Source organism: Pelobates fuscus, chromosome 10 (assembly GCF_036172605.1).
Source record: "Pelobates fuscus isolate aPelFus1 chromosome 10, aPelFus1.pri, whole genome shotgun sequence".
NCBI lineage: Eukaryota > Metazoa > Chordata > Amphibia > Anura > Pelobatidae > Pelobates > Pelobates fuscus.
In genome coordinates this window covers 119,351,948-119,376,287 of record NC_086326.1, presented here as the reverse complement: position 1 = coordinate 119,376,287, position 24,340 = coordinate 119,351,948, and the positions used below count along the sequence as shown (strand labels likewise).

The window sequence follows — 24,340 nt, the reverse complement described above, 5'->3', positions numbered from 1 at the left end:
TGAAACTATTTAAGTGTGGTCATCCACCTTGATTTTGTTCTAATTGTTGTTCTTTTTCACAAGGTTTTGGGATTCTTATAGGATTGACTTCTGGTTTTTGTCTCATATTATATAGTGAGCATCTAAACTTGCATTTTTATTTCTTGTATTTTGCCTTGTACAGTGCCCTATTGTGGTTCAATTAATTGTTCCCTATAATGCTACCTTTTGCCTTTATTGATTCTGTATTGATTCTCTTTTTTTTTTGACTCAGCTTGTGCTTTGACTTTCCTGCTCTCTGGTATCCTGACTATTCCTTTATCGCTCTCCCGATTTCTGGTGTCCTTACATTTTCGGCTATCCTCTGACTACTCTATTTCTGTACAACTTTAAGCCTGACCATTCTAAAGTTCGATAAAATGTCCTCTTTTAGGTGTGAGGTTACACACTGCATGTTGGGGTTTATTTTACTGCGGCACAGTGGCAGAGTCCAGAAGGTTTTCATGCCATCTGTGTTTCAATCCGGGCCTACCTGCCTATGATGACTACTCGCTGATGGCAGTAATGTGGCCAACGCTCAGGCTGATTAGACTTTTCTCACCTGCTGGTTTCCAGATTTTCTATTGCACTCTTTTATCTCATTTTCTCTTTAGTCCTTTATGTTTTTATCTACTTTACTCTATTATGGTCTTTTTTCCCAGAATTTCTCTAACATGCATTTCTCATATTTACTTTCATTAGTTATCCTCACAAGTGGGATAACACTCTACTATTATGATGCTTTTTTCTTACATATGTTGTTTATCAATACATATTTTTAGCATATATATTTATTTAGTTTAATGTTTCATGTTTTATAAGCCTGGGTATTCGTCCTTCAAACACCCATGTAATAGGCTGAATTTATAGTTCGATTGTAGCCAACGATTTTGCATTTTTTAACTAAATGCTTTTATCTCCCAGGGTGACACGTTCTTGCTTTTTTGTGGGGTCTGTGCTTTGGTACATGGGATTCTTGGTAATAATTGGGATTTATGCCTAATTTTATTTGCTTTTATTAGATTTCACTGGCTGTCTACTAAGTACCTCTTTGCTTTTTATCACCTAGCGTTGCCTGTTTTACTGGGCTTAGCAGCTTTCAGTTTATCAGTTTTCACATTTGTTTTATTATAATGCCTTATAAATAAAATACATATTTCTACACTTATATAGGCTCTCTACTTGTAAAAAGTTGTTTGGGGTAATTTAAGCAGTTGTACTGTTTCAGACTAATAACCTGAGGCTGCTGATTTTGCCAGTGAAATGTTGTTCTTTTTCCTCTGTATCGATTATCATACTGATAAGTAAAACACTATTGCATACAAATAATTTAAACTTTAGCAAGACTGGATAATTATGTTCGTGCAACTTTTCAAACATTTTAAAACATTTCAAAATATTTCAACATCATGGACATTTTGCAGTTTTGTTATCTGATAAATATGTTGAAAGTACACTCAGGCAGTGTAATTTAATCATTATTTACCAGCGATATAAATAGTGCTGTTTTCTATAGTTTCTCTCAAAAGTGCCTCAAGTGTGTTCATATACTCTACCTTGGCTGAGAAGGTATGCAATTTTAAAAAAAATTATATTCTGCATTTCTATTTTTAACATTATTTGTTTGTAAATTCAACAAATCCTAATGTAACATCTAATTCTTAATTGATTTGTATCCCGTAGTAAATGGGGGATAACCCATCTAAATGTTCATAATAAAATAGTAAAATTCTTATAGGCAATTAACAATCGCACACATAATTTAACAGTGTTAGTGCTTTAGTTTCTAATAAGTTTTTTTTCTCTCATTGCAGGTGGATACAGAGAAACATGTTTCCTTTTTTTAGATTTTTCACATATTGGATTGTTCTACAGTTATCATATCCTGTAGTTTCTGAAAATCCAAGCATTTGCCAAGTGGTGCAAGGTGTTCCAGGTCTTAATGGCAGAGATGGAAGGGATGGGGAGAAAGGGTTGAAAGGTGACCCAGGTAAGGGGATTTAGTAAAAGATGCTAAGGAAAATATTACTTTTTGCATTTCAACTTTCACACAGTAATTAAATGAGATAATATTTCTGTCTGAAATGATCATGGGTTTGTTGTAATATTTGGCTGAATTTATAATTAGGTATAGCCAACTATTTTATTTATCATGTGTAATTTTGGGAGAGATGAAAAGTGACTGTGTGTATCTCATAATAATATAGAATTATCAATATTGTTATTATTTATATTTTGCAAACATTCTATTTGTTGCTCTGTAATATGAATACAAAACACATTTTGACAATACATTTCTCATATTTACTTTCATTAGTTATCCTCACAAGTGGGGATAACACTCTACTATTCTGATGCTTTTTTCTTACACATGTTGTTTATCCATACATATGTTTTAGAATATATATTTATTTAGCTTAATGTTTCATGTTTTATAAGCCTGGGTATTCGTCCTTCAAACACCCATGTAATTTATAGTCAGATTGTAGCCAACGATTTAGCATTTTTTAACTTTATGCTTTTATCTCCCAGGGTGACACTTTCTTACGTTTTTGTGGGGTCTGTGCTTTGGTAGATGGGATTCTTGGTAATAATTGGGATTTATGCCTAATTCTATTTGCTTTTATTAGATTTCACTGGCAGTCTACTACTGCCAGTGAACAGAAACATCCTTCCAGTCTAGAAGGAATACACATGTCAAGACAGATAGAGCAATATATAATGATGTGTGAGATAATTGCATAGTTTTGGTAGCACGAGTGAACAGAGGATGAACATTTTCCCATGACTGGTACCCATTTATTATCTCACTTTTATGTACTGGCCAAATAGTGCAAACCACCATGTTATTTTTATATTCTAACATTTGAGCATCTTGTTAATTTTGAATAGCTTTTTTAAATCTTAGAATGGTAACTCTAAAGTAGCTGTTCGGTTTCTGAAATCTTGAATTTTTTTCCCAACAATCCAAACCGAAGCTCAAGGGATTACTAACACAGAGTAATCCAAAAACAGATTTGTGCATTTAAACATGTATATGGCTGCATTAACAGAATTTTTTTTTTTTAAATATCTGTTAATTGGATGCTGCTGAATAGTCAAAATTGAGATCAAAGCCGTTATTATCAAGGATAAACGCTAGATCTTGGTCATTTGGCCATCAATATGTTTAAGTTATTAACTATATCAGTGTACCCCAGTTCTTGGTTTGTTTGTTGCTTCAACCTAGACCTAGAGTCATTCTTGTATTATTATTATTAGTAGTATTAGTATTATTATTAGTATTATCTACTGCTGATTATCTGCTGAATTATAATTTCAAGGAATTCTGGGGATCTGGCAACCATGGGGAAATGGAGATTGTCTCTCTACCATTAAAGAGAACATGTATTTTAAGAGGGGCTTATGGTGGACAAGTGAAAATAGTGTACACAGGATATTTATTACTCATGTAATAACTTTTATCCATAAGAAAAGGATCCACATATGTATATTTTGAATAGAATGGAGGAAGCTATGTTTGAGTATGTGGTAGTCATATAGCTTCATGGAATCCTACTAATGAATGCAGAAGTAATTAATATGGGGAAGGGACACAGAGACCAAAAACTATGTAAAGAGAAAAAGTGGTAATGGCGCATGAATTCTCCAGAATCGATACGCATGCCATATTTTGGCTAAACTCAATTTTTTTACTGGACGAAAGAAATAATTTAATTAGTTAATTTAACTGGATAATCTTATTTAGGTCTACCGGGACAAACGGGAGCTCAAGGATTAAAAGGGCCAATTGGCCCTCCAGGCAAAGTCGGACCTCAAGGTCAGAAAGGAAATCAAGGTGACAAAGGAATTAATGGCATACAAGGTAAGAAATGTTTATACTATATTGAATAGTTAAAAATATGTAAACTGTGTTTATTCAGTTTCTTGTAAAATACCAAATTGAAGTAGTGCATATGTAATAGATGTTGAGACATATACAAGGCACATTTTCTTCTAAAATATTGAGGACTTGTTCAGTAAATGTCTACTTGTATTAAGTTATTGAGTTTTCAATTTGCACAATATCTAATGAAATTAAATGTAACTAATCAACATACATCAATGCACTCATGTCACAGACATTTGTAAAAGGGATAGTTCCATTAAGTCCTCTTTTGATCTAAAAAAAATTAAATACAAGTTTGAATGTAAAAAAAAAATATACATGTCACAAACACACGCACATGCACTTTAGGTTTAATGGAGAGAGAACTGGGCACACACTTGATATGAGACCTAGTGGTCAAGTGATAAGCTAGTAAATATTATATAGTTTTGGAAACATGGACATTCAAAACCTTTGGTTAAAAACCTCAATCTCGGTGGTGTAGCTGGGATCATAGGTTCTCACATTTGTTATAATAGCTTATTCCCTCCCAGTGCCATGGAGAACTATATTTTTGGTTGCAAAATTACACCACTGATTCCAACCACATTTACTTTACCATGGACCTTTGTCTTTTCTTCATTTAGGAAACTGCCAATTAAATTATATATTTTTTTATATTATTGATTTTTGCGGGTGAGTAACACAGTATGAGAAGACACTAGCTATAGAAAGCAAGCACAAATGAATGCTAAGAATAATAAATTTCTACAGCATTATTTCTAGACAGCAGCTTTTGAAGATTAACTGGACAGCTCAGTGAAAAAGAAAAGATACAAAAAAATCAATAGAAAATTACCCATGTCCTCATCCTGAGGCAGTTGAGCTAGTTGGAACAAAGACAAAAATGTTGTCAATATCCCAAATATGACATAGGAACAGAGAAGCCTAAGGCTTGCAAAAATTGATCTGCTTCTGACACTGATGTTAATTTGTGACTGCTGTAGCCACTATCAACTAACAGTGCCTATGGCTTTCCCCACATGTAGAGAATCTTACAACGGTTTAGTCACCATCTTTAGTGATGCACAAAATTGCAGCATAGAGGGACAGAGGTTGTAAAAAAGTTTCAGTGTTGCTCAAAAACAGAAGGTGTGGCCTTTAGCAGCATTTAGAAAGGTTTCCTTCATTGCTAAGTGTTGTAAAACACATTAGACCATCTTGGGGCACTAATGTTTGGCAGTTAGAAAGTATGAAAAGATAATACAGTCCAAAAACTGTGAGTGTTTGAAACAAGTAATGACAAAAGCAGGGTATTATTGTGCAGCAGCAGGAGAGAGAAACCTGATACACCGGCATGCTCTACATGATCACATGGATCAACCGTCCTCTCTTCTGTCCTGTCAGGATGTTGCAAGGTGAAGAGATCTTTCAGCTGCACATGTGTAAATCTATAGAGTGAGGGAATGTCCCATTGAAAACTAAAGTTTTTCAATGAAACAGTTGATTCATAGTAATGCAAGTCCCTTTTCCTGTAGTTGAGCTGTAGTAAGTTTGCTCATGTCCTCTTTAGGAACAGCCATTTCCACAACAAAGAAGGTCTTAATATAGACAATTAAAACATCAATTGTGGAGACCTAATTAGATTTGGTTTCCTTTCTGGCAGAGATTTGGCTGCTCTTGGGTTTCGATAGCACCTCCTATATCCTGTTCTTCATCATCAAAGGCCAACATAAAGTGTATACAGTCATCAGGTCCACCATTTTATGTCAAGTCTGCTGAGAAAGTAGGGGGATGATATATTGAGTATTCAGCTAGCAGGAAGTGAGGACTTTCTGGAATGTTTCCTCAAACGGCTTCCTAACATGAAAAAACTTCACCAAAACACTAACAAATCTGAGTAAACACCGACAATGCATTCCCTCAAAGTGCAGGTGAACTTCGCCCCTGGGTTTTTGTTTTGTTTGGCTTTAATTAAAATCATGGAACTTCCTCTTTTAATAAATTAATAATTTATTTATTTATTTGACAATCTTATATTGTCAAAATCTATATATTGTGTTTTCCTTTTGGAATATACAGACACAAGAGAATTAACTTTTAGCGTTCACATTGACAAAACGTCAGCATATTCCACATTAGTTTAACAGAGAACAGCCTTAAGCAAGGAGAATATATTTGGATCACACAGGAATCGATTTTACACCCAATGTGTAACCACAAAGGGGGGTGCAAGCGAAATACAAAAGTCAGATATAGCAAGTGGGGATTAATGCAATGTCCTCACCATCTGAAAGCCTAAGGAAATCCTGTGTCAAATGTCTAGCCTAGGACATTTCAGAATTTATTTGCATGGGCAGTATGTTTTGTGTGTGAAAGGTTACGGTAAGTTGCGAGAGATCAAAAGCCAGGAGTAATTTGTGGTAAAGAAGAAGGGGGGGGGAGGGGAAGGGGAGAAGGTGTTCCCAACCCCCCTCTCACCAGCGCCAAGCCCCAAGAGCATTCAGCATTTCAAAATAAGGAACACCTGCTAGGTTCCAGATCAACTCCAGGCCATATAGTCCCTCCAATGTGCCAAAGTCTGGGCACATTTCTCTGCACTTTGCGACATTCAAAAGATGCCTAGTTACTGATTTTATACATGCAAAAGGTCGCTTTGTATGATGGAGCAGCATAAATAAAGGCAGGAAGAGCAGGTCTGAGTCTAGGATTGTGTGTATTTCTGTGTGTATGTTGTGCCAAAATCCGTTGAGATTTGTTTTGAATATGTTTATTGTTATCACATCATAACTTCCATTTCAAACTTGGTTTTGTTTTTAAGCGGGTATTCGCCTACGCAGAGGCGCTGTTATCAGTTACATAAGTCGGAATGCCATCTTTTTGCCTGCGCAGAGGCAAGTTAATCATGGCGTTTATAATACATGTCTGAACAAAGTAATGCATAGTACATTTTACACATTACACTTAACTAACGACTACCTTATTTTGAAAGTGCAATGAGGGTGGCATATTTTAGCAATGCACTGTTTTCGTCCTTTAATGCCTGTGTCTGCATATTAATTTATTTTGCCATAGACTGCAGTGGAAACATATTATGCAATAAAGGGCTAGTGTTTTGTTTGCATATAGCCCAGAGATGTCTTTTGAATACATTGTTTTTGCTTACTACCAGAAATTTAAGCATAGTTATTGAGTGCATTGTTTATGTGTCTAACATGTTCGTACTATCCATGATATGTTATAAATGTATTTTGCATCCGGACTATGAATGCTAATACTAAGCGCTATCTATGTGATGCATGGCAAAATCCGTTGAGATTTGCACAAGCCCACCACATATATCAGAATATCAGTCCCTGCCAATGTTCTTCACCTCCAGAATAACCCTGAGAAACTCTCAAACACCAGCTGGATCCTTTCAGGTGTCATGTACCATCATGTGAGCTGATTATACTCAGGGCCGGATTAAGAGCCCAGTGGGCCTGGTGCTGATAATTATGATGGGCCTAATTACAAAATCTTATTGACCAAAAACACTAAAACAGTCCTACCTCCTAAGCGTCATGTATCTGATGGAGATGATGCTGTAGGGAAACTCATAGGATGCAACTATGAGAAAACACATACCCTTTGCTAATCTCATGCTTTCATCTTTCAAGTAAACCCATACCCCCTAACAGCAGTGTCCAGTAAAGCAGGAAGTCTATGGATGCGGTAAAAGGGTGGGCTACTGACACAAATCACATAACCAGAACGTCCGAAAGGGCGAACATACACAAAAAGGGGGAATGTCTGTGTCCCTATGTCTCCCAGTCCCTTAGTGTTTGTGTCCTCATGTCTCCCAGTGTCCCCATGTCACTAGGGGACATTGAGAGACATTGGGACACTGGGAGACATGGGGACACAGATACTAGGGAACACTGGGAGACCTGGGAAATCTGAGACTCTTGGGGACACTGGGTGACAGACACGAGGGGACACAGGGAGACATGGGGCACTGAAATGCTGTGATATATAGGGGACACTGGAGACTTGATAAAAACCTGGGTACAGGTCAAAATGTTGTGGTGTCCAATAAACCTGCTTAAAGCTATCACAGTGAGTGCCTGAGATTTTTTTCTTTTATACTAGGGGACACTGAGACACTACGGGCACAGAGACACTACGGGCACAGAGACACTACGGGCACAGAGACACTATGGGCACTGAGAGACATGGGGCACTGAGACACTGATACATAGGGGACACTGATACATAGGGGACATTGGAGACTTGATAAAGACCTGGGTACAGGTCGAAACGTTGCGGTGTCCAATAAACCTACCTAAATCTATCACATTGAGTGTCTGAGATTTTTTTCTTTTATACTAGGGGACACTGAGACACTAGGAGACATGGGGACATAGAGACATTGGGAGACTAGGGGACTTTGGGAGTCTAGGGAACACTGAGACACTAGGGACACTGGCACACTACAGACACTGAGAGACACCAGGGACACATGGCGATACTGAGATACTAGGGACACTGGCTGGGAGACATGGGAACACTGCCATGTCTCCTATGTCTCAGTCGCCCAGTGTCCCCATGTCTCCCTGTGTCTCCATGCCTCTCAGTGTCCCCATGTCGCCCAGTGTCCCCTAGTGTTTGTATCCCCATGTCTCCCAGTGTCCCTTAGAGTCTGTGTCCTCATGTCTCCATGTGTCCTGATGTCACTAGGACACTAGGGGACACTTAGAGACATGGGGACACTGGGAGACATGGGGACACTGAGACACTAGGGACAGTGGCTGGGAGACATGGGGACACAGACTAGGGGCCACTGGGAGACATGGGGCCACTGTGTCCCTAGTGTCTCAGGGTCATGGGCATCCGAATGGGGGGGTAAAGGGGGTACTTGCCCCCCCCCGGATTTTTCAGCTTGTGCTGCTATTTTTCGTTTTAGTGTGAGAATACAGTGCAATACCAGCACTGGCCAGTAGGTGGCGCTGTGAATGGAGAAAGGCAGGAAGCTACAGCTTATCCCTGCCTCTCTCTCATGACTGAAACTGCAGGGGAGCAGCACAGAGGCAGCCTACAGAGCAGGTAAGTGAGGGATGGGGGGTGGGGGAGACCGCATAGAGGAAGGTAAAGTAGAAGGAGCAGAAAGGTTCTGCAAGGGGCAGGAGGGGCCAGCAAGGAATAGAAAGGGGCAGCAAGAAGCAGGAAGGGGTCGAAAGGTTTTCAAGGAACAGGAGGATAAAGTAGAAGGAGCAGCAAGGAGCAGGAGGGGTCAGCAAGGAGCAGAAAGGGTCTGCAAGAGGCAGGAGGGGTCAGCAAGGAATAGGAAGGGGCAGCAGGAAGGGGTAGGGACGGTCTGCAAGGAGTAGGAAGGGTCTGCAAGGAGCAAGAGGGGTCAGCAAGGAGTAGGAAGAGGCAGCAAGGAGTAGGAAGAGGCAGCAAGGAGCAGGAAGGGGCAGCAAGGAGCAGGAAGGGGCAGCAAGGAGCAGGAAGGGACAGCAAGGAGCAGGAAGGGACAGCAAGGAGCAGGAAGGGGCAGCAAGGAGCAGGAAGGGGCAGCAAGGAGCAGGAAGGGGCAGCAAGGAGCAGGAAGGGGCAGCAAGGAGTAGGAAGAGGCAGCAAGGAGTAGGAAGAGGGAGCAGGGAGGGTCTGCAAGGAGCAGGAAGGGGCAGCAAGGAGCAGGAAGGGGCAGGAAGAATCAGAAGGAACAGAAAGGATCAGCAAGGGGCTGCAAGAAGCTGGAAGGGGCAGAAAGAAGCAGGAAGGGCAGTAAGAAGCAGGAAGGGTATGCAAGAAGCAGGAAGGGCCATCAAGAAGCAGGAAGGGCCATCAAGGAGCAGAAAGGGATCAGAAAGAGAGCAGAAGGGCGCAAAATAAGCAGAAAGTAGCAGAAAGGTAAAGGAGCAGAAGGAGCCTCAGAAGGCAAAGAAGACTGTCAAATGAAGGAGAAGAAAATGAGATTGGAGCACTTCATTCTGGACACCACATCATTAGGCGTTGGTACCTGGGCCTGGCAGGGAAACTTTGGACCTTCTCATCTCCCCAGGTAAAAACAAACAATATCAGTGTTAATGTGTTCACTTTTATTTACTGAGTGTCAGGAAACACAGAGGGCCGCTGGGTAGGGGTGCCGCTGATTGGCTAGATGGGTCAGCTAGCACTCTACGCCAATCAGTAGCTCCCCATTCATAAAAACGTAAAACATTTTTATGAATCGGGAACTAGCGATTGGCTTAGAGGGTCAGCTGATCACTCTAGCCAATCTGCAGCACCCATGCCTGACGTCAATCTGCACTTCCTGACACTCTGTTTCAGAAGTTGAATACCACTGAGCGACCTGGAGATCTGGAGCTGAAGGAAGCCTTTGGGGGTAAACCATTTGAGAGCGGTTTAACCCCTTCAAAGAAAGAGCACCCAGGGGCCTCCTTGCATCACATAATTTTCATTGAGATAAAGTTGTTATGGTGACCAGAATGTTCCTGTAATTTGATGAAAGGAACACTATAGTGTAAGGAATACAAACATATATTCCTGACACCATAGTTGTGAAAACGCTATTCACCCTGGCTTTATGTGAAAATGACTATGCTCCTTCCCTTTCATGACACTGTCAAAAAGGGGCCAAGCATGGATGTCATTACAATTATGTCCCCCCTCCCCCCCGGAAAAATTCCTGCGGACGTCCATGCTCAGGGTCCCCATGTTACCCAGTGTCCCAATGTCTCAGCGTCCCCATGTCTCGAAGCTGCTGTCTGGACTCTCTGTGCAGAACTGGTCCCCGCGGATCAGTGAGTAGAGAGATGCAGGGAGGGAGATGCCGTAACTTCTTATCACTGCCTCTCTCCACACAAACAGCGACCCCTACTGGCCGGCGCTGGTATTGCAGAATAAACTATGTTTATACTGAGACAGACATTTGTACTGCAATACCGGCACCGGCTAGGCAGCCTCAAATACCTGAGAAATACTTCTGAGAAATACCTGGCAATCCTAAGAAATACATGAGAAATACCTGGCAACCCTAAGAGTAGTGTGTAAAAAAAAAAAAAAAATGTAACAAAAAATTTTTTTTTATTTTTTTTTTAAAACCAATGGGCCTATTCCATGGGCCTGGGCCTGGAGCTGCAGCTCCATCAGCCCCTATGTTAATCCGGCCCTGATTATACTTGATCTCCTATTGTTTGGAGCACAGAGCAGACTGGTATGTCAGGACATTCATTTTTCCCCATTGTTGATCAGTGAGATTCACAATAGTGCTGTGTTTTCACCTGGCCATGTGTTTGAGCGGAACTCTAGGAGCCATGTTCAGCATAAGCAAGTAGAGGATAGACATTCCCTTAAGTTAATGAGCTTGGGAAAAGCACAGCGTCTCTAATGCTGTCATGTCTATATGTCTCAAATGTTTGCCTCTCAGCAAGGTATAACATGCTTGCATTTGGAAGAATCGCAGTCTATCAATTCAGTTTAAGGCTTTCTCACCTAATATGTCAGATAAAGATTTAAAGGAGGCTGGAGAGCACCAGTGTTGCGGTGTTGAGGCTGGAGAGCAACGTTGCATATATCATTCGGGGCGAACCCTCCTGCTATTGCAAGATTGTATATTACGGGGGTCAATGGACCTGGATTTGTGGTCAGTTGGAGCTTTAATCTGATAGCGCTCTGGACTCAGTGAAGGGATGATGAGTGAAACATTGTGTACATACTACACTTTAACATAGTTACATAATTTTGTTTTTTAGCTGGTTGTCTCAAAAAAAACAAGCAGCCTTTTTCTCTCATCATCTGAGGGACATAATGTCATCAATAAGAGAAAAAACTTTAGCTATCATTCCATTAACACGCAGTAATATTTATAGCTTGCTTAAGAGGTCACCAATTTGCATTGTATAAAGTACATGCAAATATATAGTAAAATAAATAGTTCAATGCCTTACACTTACAATGTGTGGCAATTATGCAATAAAATAATACAGAAAAATCCACCTTCACTCAATACAACATATGCATGCTTCTTTTTAGAAATGTGCTACTAGGTACTTCACACTGGTGTTTATGGTAAAAAGCAATGATAGCATACATTATCTAGGCTCTCTCTGGATCTGTGAAGGACTTTATAGATATATATATATATATATATATATATATATATATATATATATATATATGTAATATAATTATTGTTGTTATTTTTGCAAGATCATTTTAAATATATGCCTCTGAGTGTGCAAATGCAAATGATGTCCGATAAATGCTCTTTTCAGGGTAATTGTTTTGTAGTGAAGTTTAATTGAAATTCAAGGTTATTCTCTATGTTCATCAGTTCATTGTATTTAATGAGTGTCCGAATTGTATTGTTTAGTTAATATCTTGTAGTATGAAACCATGCTGAAACTTATAACAACAGTCAAGTTCATACAATGGACATGCACACTGTAGTTATTGTATATGCACTTCAGACAATAAACTTTTAAACAGTCAGCCAGCATCCACCTAAATAATAACTTATGATAGATATCATTGTTGGATCTCACGGCTTTCCCTACCTGTATGAAGTGAGATATTCTGTTTCAGTGACACTATGCAAATGCTGTTGTAATGACCACTTTATGCTTTAATCAGTCTGGCAGTGACTTATCTTTAGATTTAAACTCATACTTCCCAACTTTTTAAATAGACAATGAAGGAGACACTTTAATTGTGGGGGTATGTATGTTGGTATCGCTATAGGCGGGCTGTTCTGAGAAATGTGGTAAATATGTAAACCTGCTTTTTTCTTTGTCTTACGTCAGTTAAGATAAAAGATGTTCTATGTGTTGCCAATGTTGCCATTTGTTTTCTCAATAATAAACCTAATGTAAATGCTACAGGTATAATCTCAAAATAATATAGTAACATTATTAAATAGTATTTTACTCATTTTCTTTTATTTTACTAATCATGATTTTCTATTACTTTTAAATCATACAAGGCATAAAGGGAGAAAAGGGATCACCTGGAGCTGCAGGAATACAAGGTGCTAAAGGTGCTTCAGGGGTTCCTGGAATCCAGGGGAGTGCTGGGGCCAAGGGCGAGAAAGGTGACATAGGTAAATAACACAATTTTAAGCTGCAATATTATGAGTAAGTAAAGATTACTAAATACATACATTCATTATCACGGTGCCAGTTATCTGAAGTTAAAGATTGATGTGATATGCTAAAACTGTAAATATGTAAAATGTATCAAATGATAAAATATAGCATAGGTGGCTAAAATTAGAACAATACAGCAGATAATGTTTCATGGACAGACAGATCCTGGGCACAGGATGCACCGCTCCCAGGTGCCAGGGAAATGAGGCAGAAGAGGAGTGCCAGTGCCTGTAATAATAAACCCAGCATGCCACTGTCTGTGCTCTTTTCCCTCCTCCTTACTGTAGCTTTGCCTACTTACAGCAGCACCTTGTCCTAAGCCCAGGGTCATGCCCAGTTTTCATGTTGGAGACTGTGTGGAGTGAACGCATAACACATGTCATATCCCTACTCCCTGCTTTACACACAGCTGGGCTATTAATAGTGTTGTGGCTAAGCTGAGCCTCTACCAGGCAAGCTCCGGGACTATCAGGGATCAGGATTCTAACCACCTTGGCCAAAAGTAAACCTCAGGAAAGGGGAAAGAAGCTGCATTTCATTTTTTGGTTTCATTACTAAAGCCCACTAGACCACCTGACCCCCCAACCCCCACTACAGCCTTAAATTACCACTACACTCTCTAACCCTCCCTATTGCCTCAAGCCCTACACTGCACATATCCTAACACCCCACTACTGCCTGTAAACCACCCCTACATCTTCTATCCCTACTTTAGCTCCTATCCCCATTACAGCCCATAACTTCCAACTACTAGTACCCCTAACCCACATTACATATGCTAACCCACCACTTCAGCCCCCAAACTCACAGTGCAGCTTTATACTACAGCTCCTATTCCTCACTACATCTCATAACCCACACTACTGCCCTTATACCCCACTACATTCACTCTCTTCCATTATAGTCCCAATCCCCCATTACAGCACCTAACTACTACTACTACTAATGTATATATTCTACTTATTAAAAGACTGTGCACAGCAGGTGCAGAAAAAGAAACTAAGGTTTATGTAGGAAATAAAGTTTTCTATATGAAGGCTAAATAAGCAAAGTACAACTTTATAAATCTAGCGTCATAACACAGAATACTGCGATTTATTAGGAAAATTCTATTTTTTCCTGTTTTTAATATTTTTTGTTGTTGTTTTTTTATATTATAAGGACTCAAGGGGGAAAAGGGGGCAACTGGAGCTGTTGGACTGCAAGGTGCTAAAGGTGCACAAGGAGCAAGTGGGCCTCCGGGTACTTACGGTGCCCAAGGAACCCCTGGTGCCAAGGGGGAAAAAGGTTCTCCAGGTATATAACTATATTGACTTTAATATACTCTAAACATAATCTACTTTTCTTTTGTTTACATTTACGTTTATTTAGTAGTATTCATGGTATTAATTACATAAAAATTGTTCATATTGTTAATATTTTCTATGAAAATTATGATGATAAAAAAAAGAACCATGCTAGCACTAATCCTATACAAGAATTAAGATACATAGGTTTTCCAGAAGTGTTGGAACCCAAACTGTAAATTGAAATACGACAAACTATTTTCTGCTATTCTTTGTATATCAATTTGAAAACATTTTAGAAAAAAAAATAAAGGGAAGTAACCAGTCATGTAACTTATTTGCCCTTTATATTCCACTCACTTTCTCCAGTCATTGTTCAGTTGTTCTGTAGCCTAGTCTCAGTTTACTAGTGTGTCCTTGTGCCTATAGATCATTCAGTGGTGCTATTGGCTACCAGTATTTTGTCTTTTTCTCTGACTACATCTTCTCCCACCTGCCCTGACCTTTGGACTGGTTTTGAATCTGCTTCTCCGTATTGCCCTTTTTTGTATTTTATGCTTGGTTATACCACTCCTATGAAGCACCCATGCAATCTATATTCTGTTCCCTCCTTAAGGGTATCTTGTGGGTTGTCAACCTGAGTTCAAGATTCTGTAAAAAAATAAAAAATAAACCCTGGGGGCTGTCACACAATGGGCCAGGATGCTCTTTCACAAGTATGTGATTTTCATCAGGGATATATATTCCTTCATTCCCCCTTATCCCAAAACTATGTAACTATGAATTGGAGGTGATAACTGTGCTTCCCTATTGGCCCATACAGCCATGTTTTCCTCTGTTGCTCAATATGTACCAGGAAGACACATGTTTGCTGCCAATCAGTAGAAACTTACTATTGCAAGAGGTGGTCCTTCACGAGAACCCTAAATGTTAGTGAATTAGAAATAATAACGCAGGGAAGGGGGATGGAGCTTCACCATCAAGCAGACCAGACATATGGTGCATGAGCTCTAGCTTATTTGGCTAATTTGAGGATGCTAATATTGGCCATTGAGCTACTTTACCTGCTAAACTGAACTACCTACGTACAGGAATCACGATTGTATATTTTGAAACCGCTACTAAGAATCCACCGGGAGCACGAAAACCTACTCTGAGGCCTCCTGCTGAGAGGCGTCCAATCTCCTTGCTATATTGTTCATATAATTGCAGAAACATAATATTTGGGCATATAATATTAATATGTGGGGTAACAGCATATTAAGCCAAGGGGTGATCTGACTGCAATTCTGGGGTGTAGAAGCATTTTTCATAGTTTGTTGAAAAACTGGAAAGCACTTCAAACTCAGTTTTTGCCTACCTTTGGATCAATATCAAATACTGATGTGAGAAAGGCTGAACTTGATGGAAGCAAATATTTTTCAGCCATGTATAACTATGTAACCAACTATGTAATCAATTTTAATGCAACTTGATAACAGGATATTGACAATTGGATTCTAAAGGCCAGAGGACAATCTGATGAAGTAACGGATACAATGCTGAAGTCAGGGAAACAATCTACTTCTTTGGTTTATTATAACATTTAGAAAGTATATTGGGAATTGGCAACACCTCTGGGAATGAATACTGAAACATCCAACATTCCAGACCTATTGGAATTTCTCACAACGGTTTAGAGAAAGGCTTAAGCCTCAAGTACCTGAAGGTTCAGTTGTCAGCATTTTTTTTTTTTAATTTCTTTATTAAGCAAGCGTTCAAGATTACAGCTATACAACATTACCATGTGTTATCATCGAACAAAATAACATGCGTGGTGCTAACAATAAGCATTATTTGTCAAGATTGGGTTCAATATTTGCGATGGTTATCTGGGTGATGCATCGAGACTGGTAGGTCTCCACGATTATAATACGTAGACAGTTCAACGATACGCTATGTGTACAGATTGGCGGGATATCAAAGTTGTCAGCATTTTTGATCACTACAAATATTCAGCGGGATTTGGATCTCGCAATAAAAAAAAAATAAAAAATTGAAGTACTGATATGGATCACACCTCCAATCACAATTTTTTTTTTCCTGCTTAGGATAGCACTACAGTTCGCTGGACTCTAAGGACTCTACATCCTTATGAAATCTGATGTTAAAATCATTATGAAATCTGATGTTAAAACCTGTATTTCCTATTGCAATCACTTTGACCCATGGGGTATCAGAATGACAGGAGGACCATTTATACAGTTTACAGTAGAAACAGCAGTATTTTGCCCAGAGCCAGATTTCCTTCCAAAAGTATCCTCCAGATTTCATATCAACTACTTCTGCAATTTAAAAAGTCTGTAGTGTGGCAGGGAAATCAGTACCAGCATAATCCATAAGAGCTGTCTCTGAATCCTGGACATCAGTGATGGAGGATTCTATGGATAACATCTACAAAGGAGCAGCATGGTTCGTCCAGCACCTTTGTAAGACATTAGCAACTTGATTTCTTTTACTTCTTCTTCGTCTTTTGACACAATGTTAGGCATTAGTTCTGTCTAGTTAAATTAATTTTTTGCAGTGTTTGCTGTATTTTGGGGTTCTTTTCTTCCCCCAAAATACTTTTTTTTTGCTAGCTGATTTGACATGGATTAGCCAGCAAAAGAGAAAAAATTGTAAATGTTTGCCGTAATTCATGGCTTTTATCAATGTCAGCATCAAGGATTCCTACCCTTGAGTGCTTGGTTATGAGAATGCTGTATTAGGGGAGGAACATTCATGTATTCCTTTTTTTTTACATTTTAATTAAAATATCCCTGTACTAATCATCATCACCCATGCATAGATAATAGCCAGGAAAAGAACGTTTCGGTAAATATTGAAAGCATTTTCTCTCTTTGCATGCATATTTTGTTTCAGAGACTTTTTTAATTTATTTTTTTTCACAAGTGTTCTGGGAACTGAGAGCAATAGCAGGAATGTGGAGGAGTGACCTCAGTCATGTATTATTCTGAGCAGTTGCTTATTTTAAATTAAGAATCCCTGGGATTTGTTTCCATTGCAACACTTTACAAGTGTACTTGTAATTATATTTTTCCTTTTTTGTGATTAACATTGTTAGATGGGAATTAAATTAGCAATTCTTTAATTTAACATTAATTGTGATACTGCCCTCTGTATTACATATATAAAAAGTAATAGACTGTATTGTGGGAATCTGTTATGTAGTTACTTAGACCTCAGGTAACTCTCTTCCTTTACCTGAGTTGTGTTCATACCGGTTACTTTTAATACATATATGTGTATGTATATGTATATGTAACAAGTAATATTTAAGGCATGTAAAATCCAGACATGACATGGTTACATTGTGAAATAGAATAATTCTTATATGCATGCAATGTTTCAAATGAGTTATTGGTCAAGCCAGTACATTAATGAGCATGTTTATGTTTCAGATGCTTCTATGGCAATAAACTTAACAAATCTGGAGAAAAAAATTGCTGCTCTAGAGAACAAGCTGGCATCACTCCAGAAAGGTAAATTTGAGATGTATATTTGTCTTTGTCCATTATGAAACCTATCACATTCAACTGGAATGCTTCACAGAGCATAACGGACAACCACAAGATCTAAGTGAAGTTTAACCACGAGACCTAAAAAGAACACTCCAAGTTTAAAAATCACTACAGTGTGTTTTAGTGGTTATGATGCCATGAGTACCCTGGTTCTCCCCCATTGTAAGTAGTCAATGCTTTAGGCCATTGGGTCTGTGGTGACAATCATGGTGGGATGAATTACATAATCTTATTGACAAAAAACAATAACACAATCATACCTCTTAAGTGTCTTGTATCTGGTGGAGGTGGTGCTGGAGGGAATCTCACAGGATGCATTTATAAGAATACATATACATTGTGCTAATCTCTCGCTTTCATCTCTCAACCAAATACATACTACCCCCTCCCCCATCCCAAATCAGTGTTCTGTGAAGCAGGATACCAGTTTTCAGGGTAAAAATTGTTTTGACTCTGCCCAAAGAATTGGAAGATCAGCACTAGCTTTGTGTGGTGCTGAGGTATTAGGGACAGATGCTAGTTTACTGGCTGTGGTGTATGTTGGTTATGGTGATTATGTTGGGAATGGAATAGTGGTTGTTACAATAGCCTGGAGATATCTCCCTTCTGCTTTGATCCTGATTAATCTTCAATTAGTAGACAGGGGTTAGTTTAGGTTTTTTTTCTCCTCCTCTCTGTGTGGGAACTTAGACCACTTTCCCCATTCCTTATCACCACTTATTGATTCAACTTAATAGCAAGATATCCCTCTATAGTGGAATGCCTGTCTGCACCCTATGGTGTTTTCCTATACAAACATATATACTCCGTTCCTATGTGGGGCCCTTTCACTGTGACTAATAAAGGGTTTTACTCTATTTCTTGGCATGTAAGCTACTTATTTAACCTAAGTTGTACCTGTTCCTAGACATTCACTTCAATTTGGAGTGAACGTCTTGGATATTGTCTTTATTCCTTTTCTAATTTTAGTAATTAGGGTTATCCCCTGTTTATCTAGTACAACTAGGTGACCTCTTTTTTGACTAGGAGATATAGTCATAGGCCTTCCCCAACTTATGGTTTTAGTTGGTAGGAGACTCCCTGACCTGTCCCTTGGTCAATATCCTTACTACATCCTTATCTGGTTCATCTTGGTATTATAGTCTTCACTCACAAAGGACACAAACTGAAAAAATAATCCAAAATGATTCTTTAATTTATTATTTCAAAGGAACATTCCAAGCACAAAAACCACTACATCTTGCTCCAAGCATCATAATGCCTCCACTACTAATGATGGAGAGCCAAAAGCTCTCTATATGAATTAAGTTGTGCAGTGTAGCTCATTGGCTGAGAGCATTAAGCTGAAGGTCTCAGACAGAGCCAGTGAGCTATCTCTATTCTTGCCAAGAAGACCATTAAATGGTCTTTCTAAAGATACCATTATTTTCATCATATCATATAATTTACTATTAAAAAAATTATAAAATATGATGACATTTTTTTCAAAAACACACTTTCCCACTTTGACCCTCCAAAATCTGTTACGCATCTACAACATTCAAAAAACACCAGTACTAAATAGTTTCTAAATTTTGTAGTGAGTTTAGAAATACCAAAGTTTAACATGTTCCTAGCTTTTTTGGAAATTTATAGGGCTATACATACAAGTAGGACATTGCTGTTTCAAAATATATAGTTTTAAAATATATCAATGCTGACATTGTAACACTGTTATCTGTCATAAATCTTTGAATCACACCTCACATGTGCATATTTTTTTTAAAGTAGACAACCCAGGGTATTCGATATGGGGTATGTCCAGTCTTTTTTAGTAGCCACTTAGTCACAAACACTGGCCAAAGTTAGCATTTATATTTGTTTGTGTGTTAAAAATGCAAAAAACTAGTATGAATGTTAACTTTGGCCAGTGTTTGTGACTAAGTGGCTACTAAAAAAGACTGAACATACCCCATTTGCAATACCTTGGGATGTCTTTTTTTGCAAATGGTATGCTATACGTATTACCATACGCTCTCAAAGGCAACATAACCAAACTGGCAAATTGCAATGTGAAAAAACTGAAAATCAAGCATTATATTTGACCCTGTTATACTCGGAAGACTTCGCTGAACACAAATAATAGTGTTTCAAAACAGTAAAACGTATCACAACAATTATATCATCAGTGAAAGTGCCGTTTGTGTGTGAAAAATGCAAAAAACGTCACTTTCACTGACAATATAATCGCTGTGATATGTTTTACTCTTTTGAGGGGGAGCGATCACACAGCAGCCCAGCAGTGAGGGGGGTATTGCAGGATGCCCCAACATCGAGACATTGCTGCAATACCCTTAGAGCGTCTGGAAGCGATCACGATTGCTTCCAGCGCTCAAATGTGCCACGGATGTACAGGGTACCTCAACGGTCGCTAACGACCGCTTTTTGTCTGACGTACCCTGTACGTCTATGGTCACAACGGGGTTAAAAATGTATCCAAAAGTATTAAATCATTTGGAAAGTTTATCTGACAATATTAAATTGAGGCCTTTGTTGCATTTGCTGACTCACATTTAAAGGGCCACTATAGTCACCAGAACAACTACAGCTTATTGCATTTGTTCTGGTGAGTAGAATTATTTCCTTCAGGCTTCTTGCTGTAAACACTGTCTTTTCAGGGAAAATGCAGTATTTACATTACAGCCCAGTGCTAACTTCACTGACCACTCCTTAGATGGCTGCTAGAGGTGCTTCCTTAAGCAGTCTTGCCTAGTATGCATTATAACATATCGGTGTATCCACCCTCAGCATGCAGACACTGCATTTTCCTCTTAGAGATTCATTGATTCGATTCCTCTCTATGAGGAGATGCTGATTGGCCAGGGCTGTGTTTGACTTGTGTTGGCTCTGCCCCTGATCTGCCTCCTTCGCAGTCTCAGCCAATCCAATGGGAAAGCATTGTGATTGGCTCAGAACAATACTTCAAATGATGTCAGCAGACAGCTTGCAGGTCTGAGGCAGACAGGGGCAGAGCCAGCAGGTTTAGGCTTGAATACAAGTAAGATTTACTATATTTAGGGAGTCAAGAGAGGGCCAGGGGGGCTAGATGGTGGTTTTAACACTATAGGGTCAGAAATATATGTTTGTGTTCCTGACCCTATAGTGCTCCTTTAAGTCATATTTGTCATTTTGGCTATTTTAAAGATCCTTTAATCAAAGTTCCTAAATGAGACACTTCATCTACTTTACTTTTCCAAGAAATGTTTCACCAACATTTCTTAAATGTATGTCCCTCTTCAAATCTACACTCACTATTTCTTTATGTCTATCTTAACTTTTTTTTTTTTTTTTTATTCTTTATTTTTGTTGTGCAAAAGCTTGACAGGCAGGTTTAATATGCCACGATAATAATTACAGGCATTTCGAAAGACATATGTCTGTGGCAATTAAGAACAAAGCACATTTTTTTTTTCAAGAGTAATAAACGGGCAGAAACACGGTATATCAGATAATGAGATGGCAGTAGGCACACGTTAAACATATCGAGAAGACTAGCGATAACAGTGTTTAAAATAAGTGAATCTATGAACATGTTAAATTATATCTAGAGCTAATCTTATGTGCCAGGTAAACTTTACAGCATATGAGGCACTAATATAGGATTACAAACTGTCATTTTTGTGAGATGATAATTCCTAGGCTCAGCTAAAATAGAAGATGTAGAAGTTTAGGTGAGACATGTTTGATAACAGATTTGTGACTCCGCATGTACATAAGTTGCTGATTTACACGCTTACCATGTCTGTCCTATGTGTTGTAATTACAGAATGAGTGAGCGTGGAGCGTTAATAGGGCATGCATGGCAACCTACGATTAAACTAAAAATAAAAAAAGGAAAAGAAAAACAAACAAGAAAAAAAACAAAAAAAACTTTGCTGATAAGACTTGGTTGAACTCGGGATCAGGACAGCCTGTAAGCTGTCAGACATATAGGCTATTTGGCATGAAGTTGGCCAGTAGCAGTCTATCTAAAAACTCTTAAGGCATTAATATTGTCATGCAGTTATCAGTGATATATGCAGTGGGTATAAACGTTTTGGTGGGGATAATGTCCTGTCTGCTTTCTGATTGTCAGGGTAGCGGCCAGTTCCTGGCATAGGTTGATTTGTTCAGCCGATGCCGGCTCTGGATGTTGGGCTGGCGGGCTGTGTTTGCGGGTAGGCTTGATGCCCCAGTGAGCTTCCTTCTCCAGTCGATCATGGAGGGGCCCTGCTCTTGTATCTCTCACCAGTAGAGATCCGTGCCGCTTCTTGGGGAGCGTCGCTGCCGACTGTGTGTGCCTGTAGATGTGGGGTTGTTCTCCGCTGGTCCCGGGTTACTGGGACCGCCGAGTGGTGGGCGGGTCGGGCTTGCATGGGGATCTCGCCCTGGTGAGTGTTGGTGCATGTGTTGGCACCTGGGGGACATTGCTTTGGTTCCCGCCATGCTGATGTCCGGCGTTGCCTCTGGGGCCTCTCTCTGGAGGTTCGTGGGGAGTTTCTGCCCATCTGTCGCCTGATTGTCGGTCTGATCCATGCCACCGCTTTTCTCCTCCTTAGCCGGAAGGACTGCTCTTGGCTGTGAAACCTCGTCCAGAGGTAAGTACAGAGTTTGTTAAAGAACTCGATTGTGTGCTTGGGAGGCTTATACAGTGTGTGCTTTGTCGCTGGGCGCTTTGGTGCCGCCATCTTATTTGAGCCTCGTGAGTCCTGCTTTGCTGTAGACTTTGATGTTTTATCGGGCAGCGTTGCTGGGATGGTTGTTCCCAGCGTGGACCGGGATATCCCCCGCCGGTCCAGAGGGGGGGGGGGGGGGTAGCAGGGTCTTGAATTTCTCATGCTGGTGACCAGGTACTGAGCCGGGAGGTCGGCCGCCCCTCCCTGGCTTCAGCTCCTGCTCCCTTTTAGGCAGCGTGGCCGGTACAGGCGTACCCGTGTCGTTTCGGCTCGGAATTAGGATCATCCTGCACTGTATACGGTGCCTTTCCGTTTTCCGGACCTCGTGTGCTAAAGGCTTTGTTGAGTTGTTTAGAATAAGCGTTTCTGCATTATTTAATGTCGGAGCTCTCAGAGCACACGTCCGGCCATCTTGGCTGCCAGGCCCCGCCCCCCGTCTATCTTAACTTTTAACCACATGTTTAAAATCCTCTCTAAACATCTGACCACTTTGCTTCTTGCGTATGTAATTCTGTCTCACAATAGACATGTTTTAATATCTAAACATATTTCCTTTATATCCTAGTCTGCTATTTTGAAGCTGGAGTTGTTAAATCTGGAAACAAAATATATGTAAGTAACAGGAAAGAGGGCGATTTTGCCACAGCTAAAGCTTCTTGTGAACAATTACAAGGAACACTGCCGTCTCCACAAAACAGCAATGAAAATTCTGCCATCTTCCAGATTGCAAAGTCTTTCAACAAAAGAGTGTTTCTTGGCATTACTGACATTAAAGTTGAGAATAATTTTGTTTATCTAAATGGGAACAAAATTGGGTACAAAAATTGGTTCTCAAGGCAACCTGATGGTGGAAAAAACGAAAACTGTGCAGAAATGATAGCAGAGAGTGGACTGTGGAATGACCGTGCTTGTAATGCCAAGAACATAATTGTATGTGAATTTAATTCCTGATTTCAAGATATCATGAGTAAATCTCTATTTTCTTTACTAATTCCAATGTTTCTGTTAAATATTTCAGTTCTGATAAAAAACATTTTTATTATGTAATCACTAATGTGAAGCTAAAGATTATTACGTTTTCTGCGTAAAATAATGAGCTAAGTACATATTCAAGCAATGCACAAGAAAAATAATATGAATATATATTTTTTTAATCAGGACCGTTAAGAAAGGTTTTGGACTTTTTAATAAACAATGGGCAGTGGAATATCTGCTCTATGATAGCGAGACAGACGTTCAAGCTTAGAAGTTTCCATTAGCTCTCCTCAGTTGATTATAAATTTGAGCATATATTTATTTTGTATTAAAAGTATGGTATATTTTACAGTGTATTGTTTTATTGTTATTTGAATATTACGCCAACTAGCCAAATGTCAACTTGTTATGCATAAAATTATGTTTGCATAAAACTGCTCTAAGCCATGTGAGTGGATTGTACTACGCAAATTTAACACTTAGAATTAGGGATGTGCATGATACAAAAATTTGGTTCGGCACTTCGGAAATTCGGGACTTTGGCAATTCGGGACTTCAGCACTTTGGTTCGGTTCGGCACTTCCAAAATGCAGGACTTTGGCTATTCGGGACTTTGGCAATTTGGGACTTCGGAATTCTGAACATCTGTAGGGCTCCCTAACCCAAACTCCAACCCTACCATAACCCTAACCCTAACCGTATAATAACCCTAACCGAAGTAAAATAAGGCCACATTCGGTTCGGATCAGAACTTTGAAAATTTGGAAGCAACCGAATGTCCGAATTTCCCGAAATTCAGCTGAATTCA

The 24,340-nt window shown here is 39.4% G+C and overlaps 1 protein-coding gene across 1 annotated transcript; it reads left to right on the top strand.

Moving 5' to 3' along the window:
• Positions 1 to 1,558: 1,558 nt before the first annotated feature.
• On the top strand, positions 1,559 to 23,820 carry LOC134575139 (mannose-binding protein A-like). The gene is made up of 7 exons (XM_063434355.1): positions 1,559 to 1,587; positions 1,833 to 2,008; positions 3,767 to 3,883; positions 12,855 to 12,962; positions 14,179 to 14,313; positions 17,744 to 17,824; positions 23,123 to 23,820. The coding sequence occupies exons 2-7, from the start codon at positions 1,849 to 1,851 to the stop codon at positions 23,506 to 23,508; spliced, it is 987 nt and encodes a 328-aa protein (XP_063290425.1). The 5' UTR covers positions 1,559 to 1,587; positions 1,833 to 1,848; the 3' UTR covers positions 23,509 to 23,820.
• Positions 23,821 to 24,340: the final 520 nt, after the last annotated feature.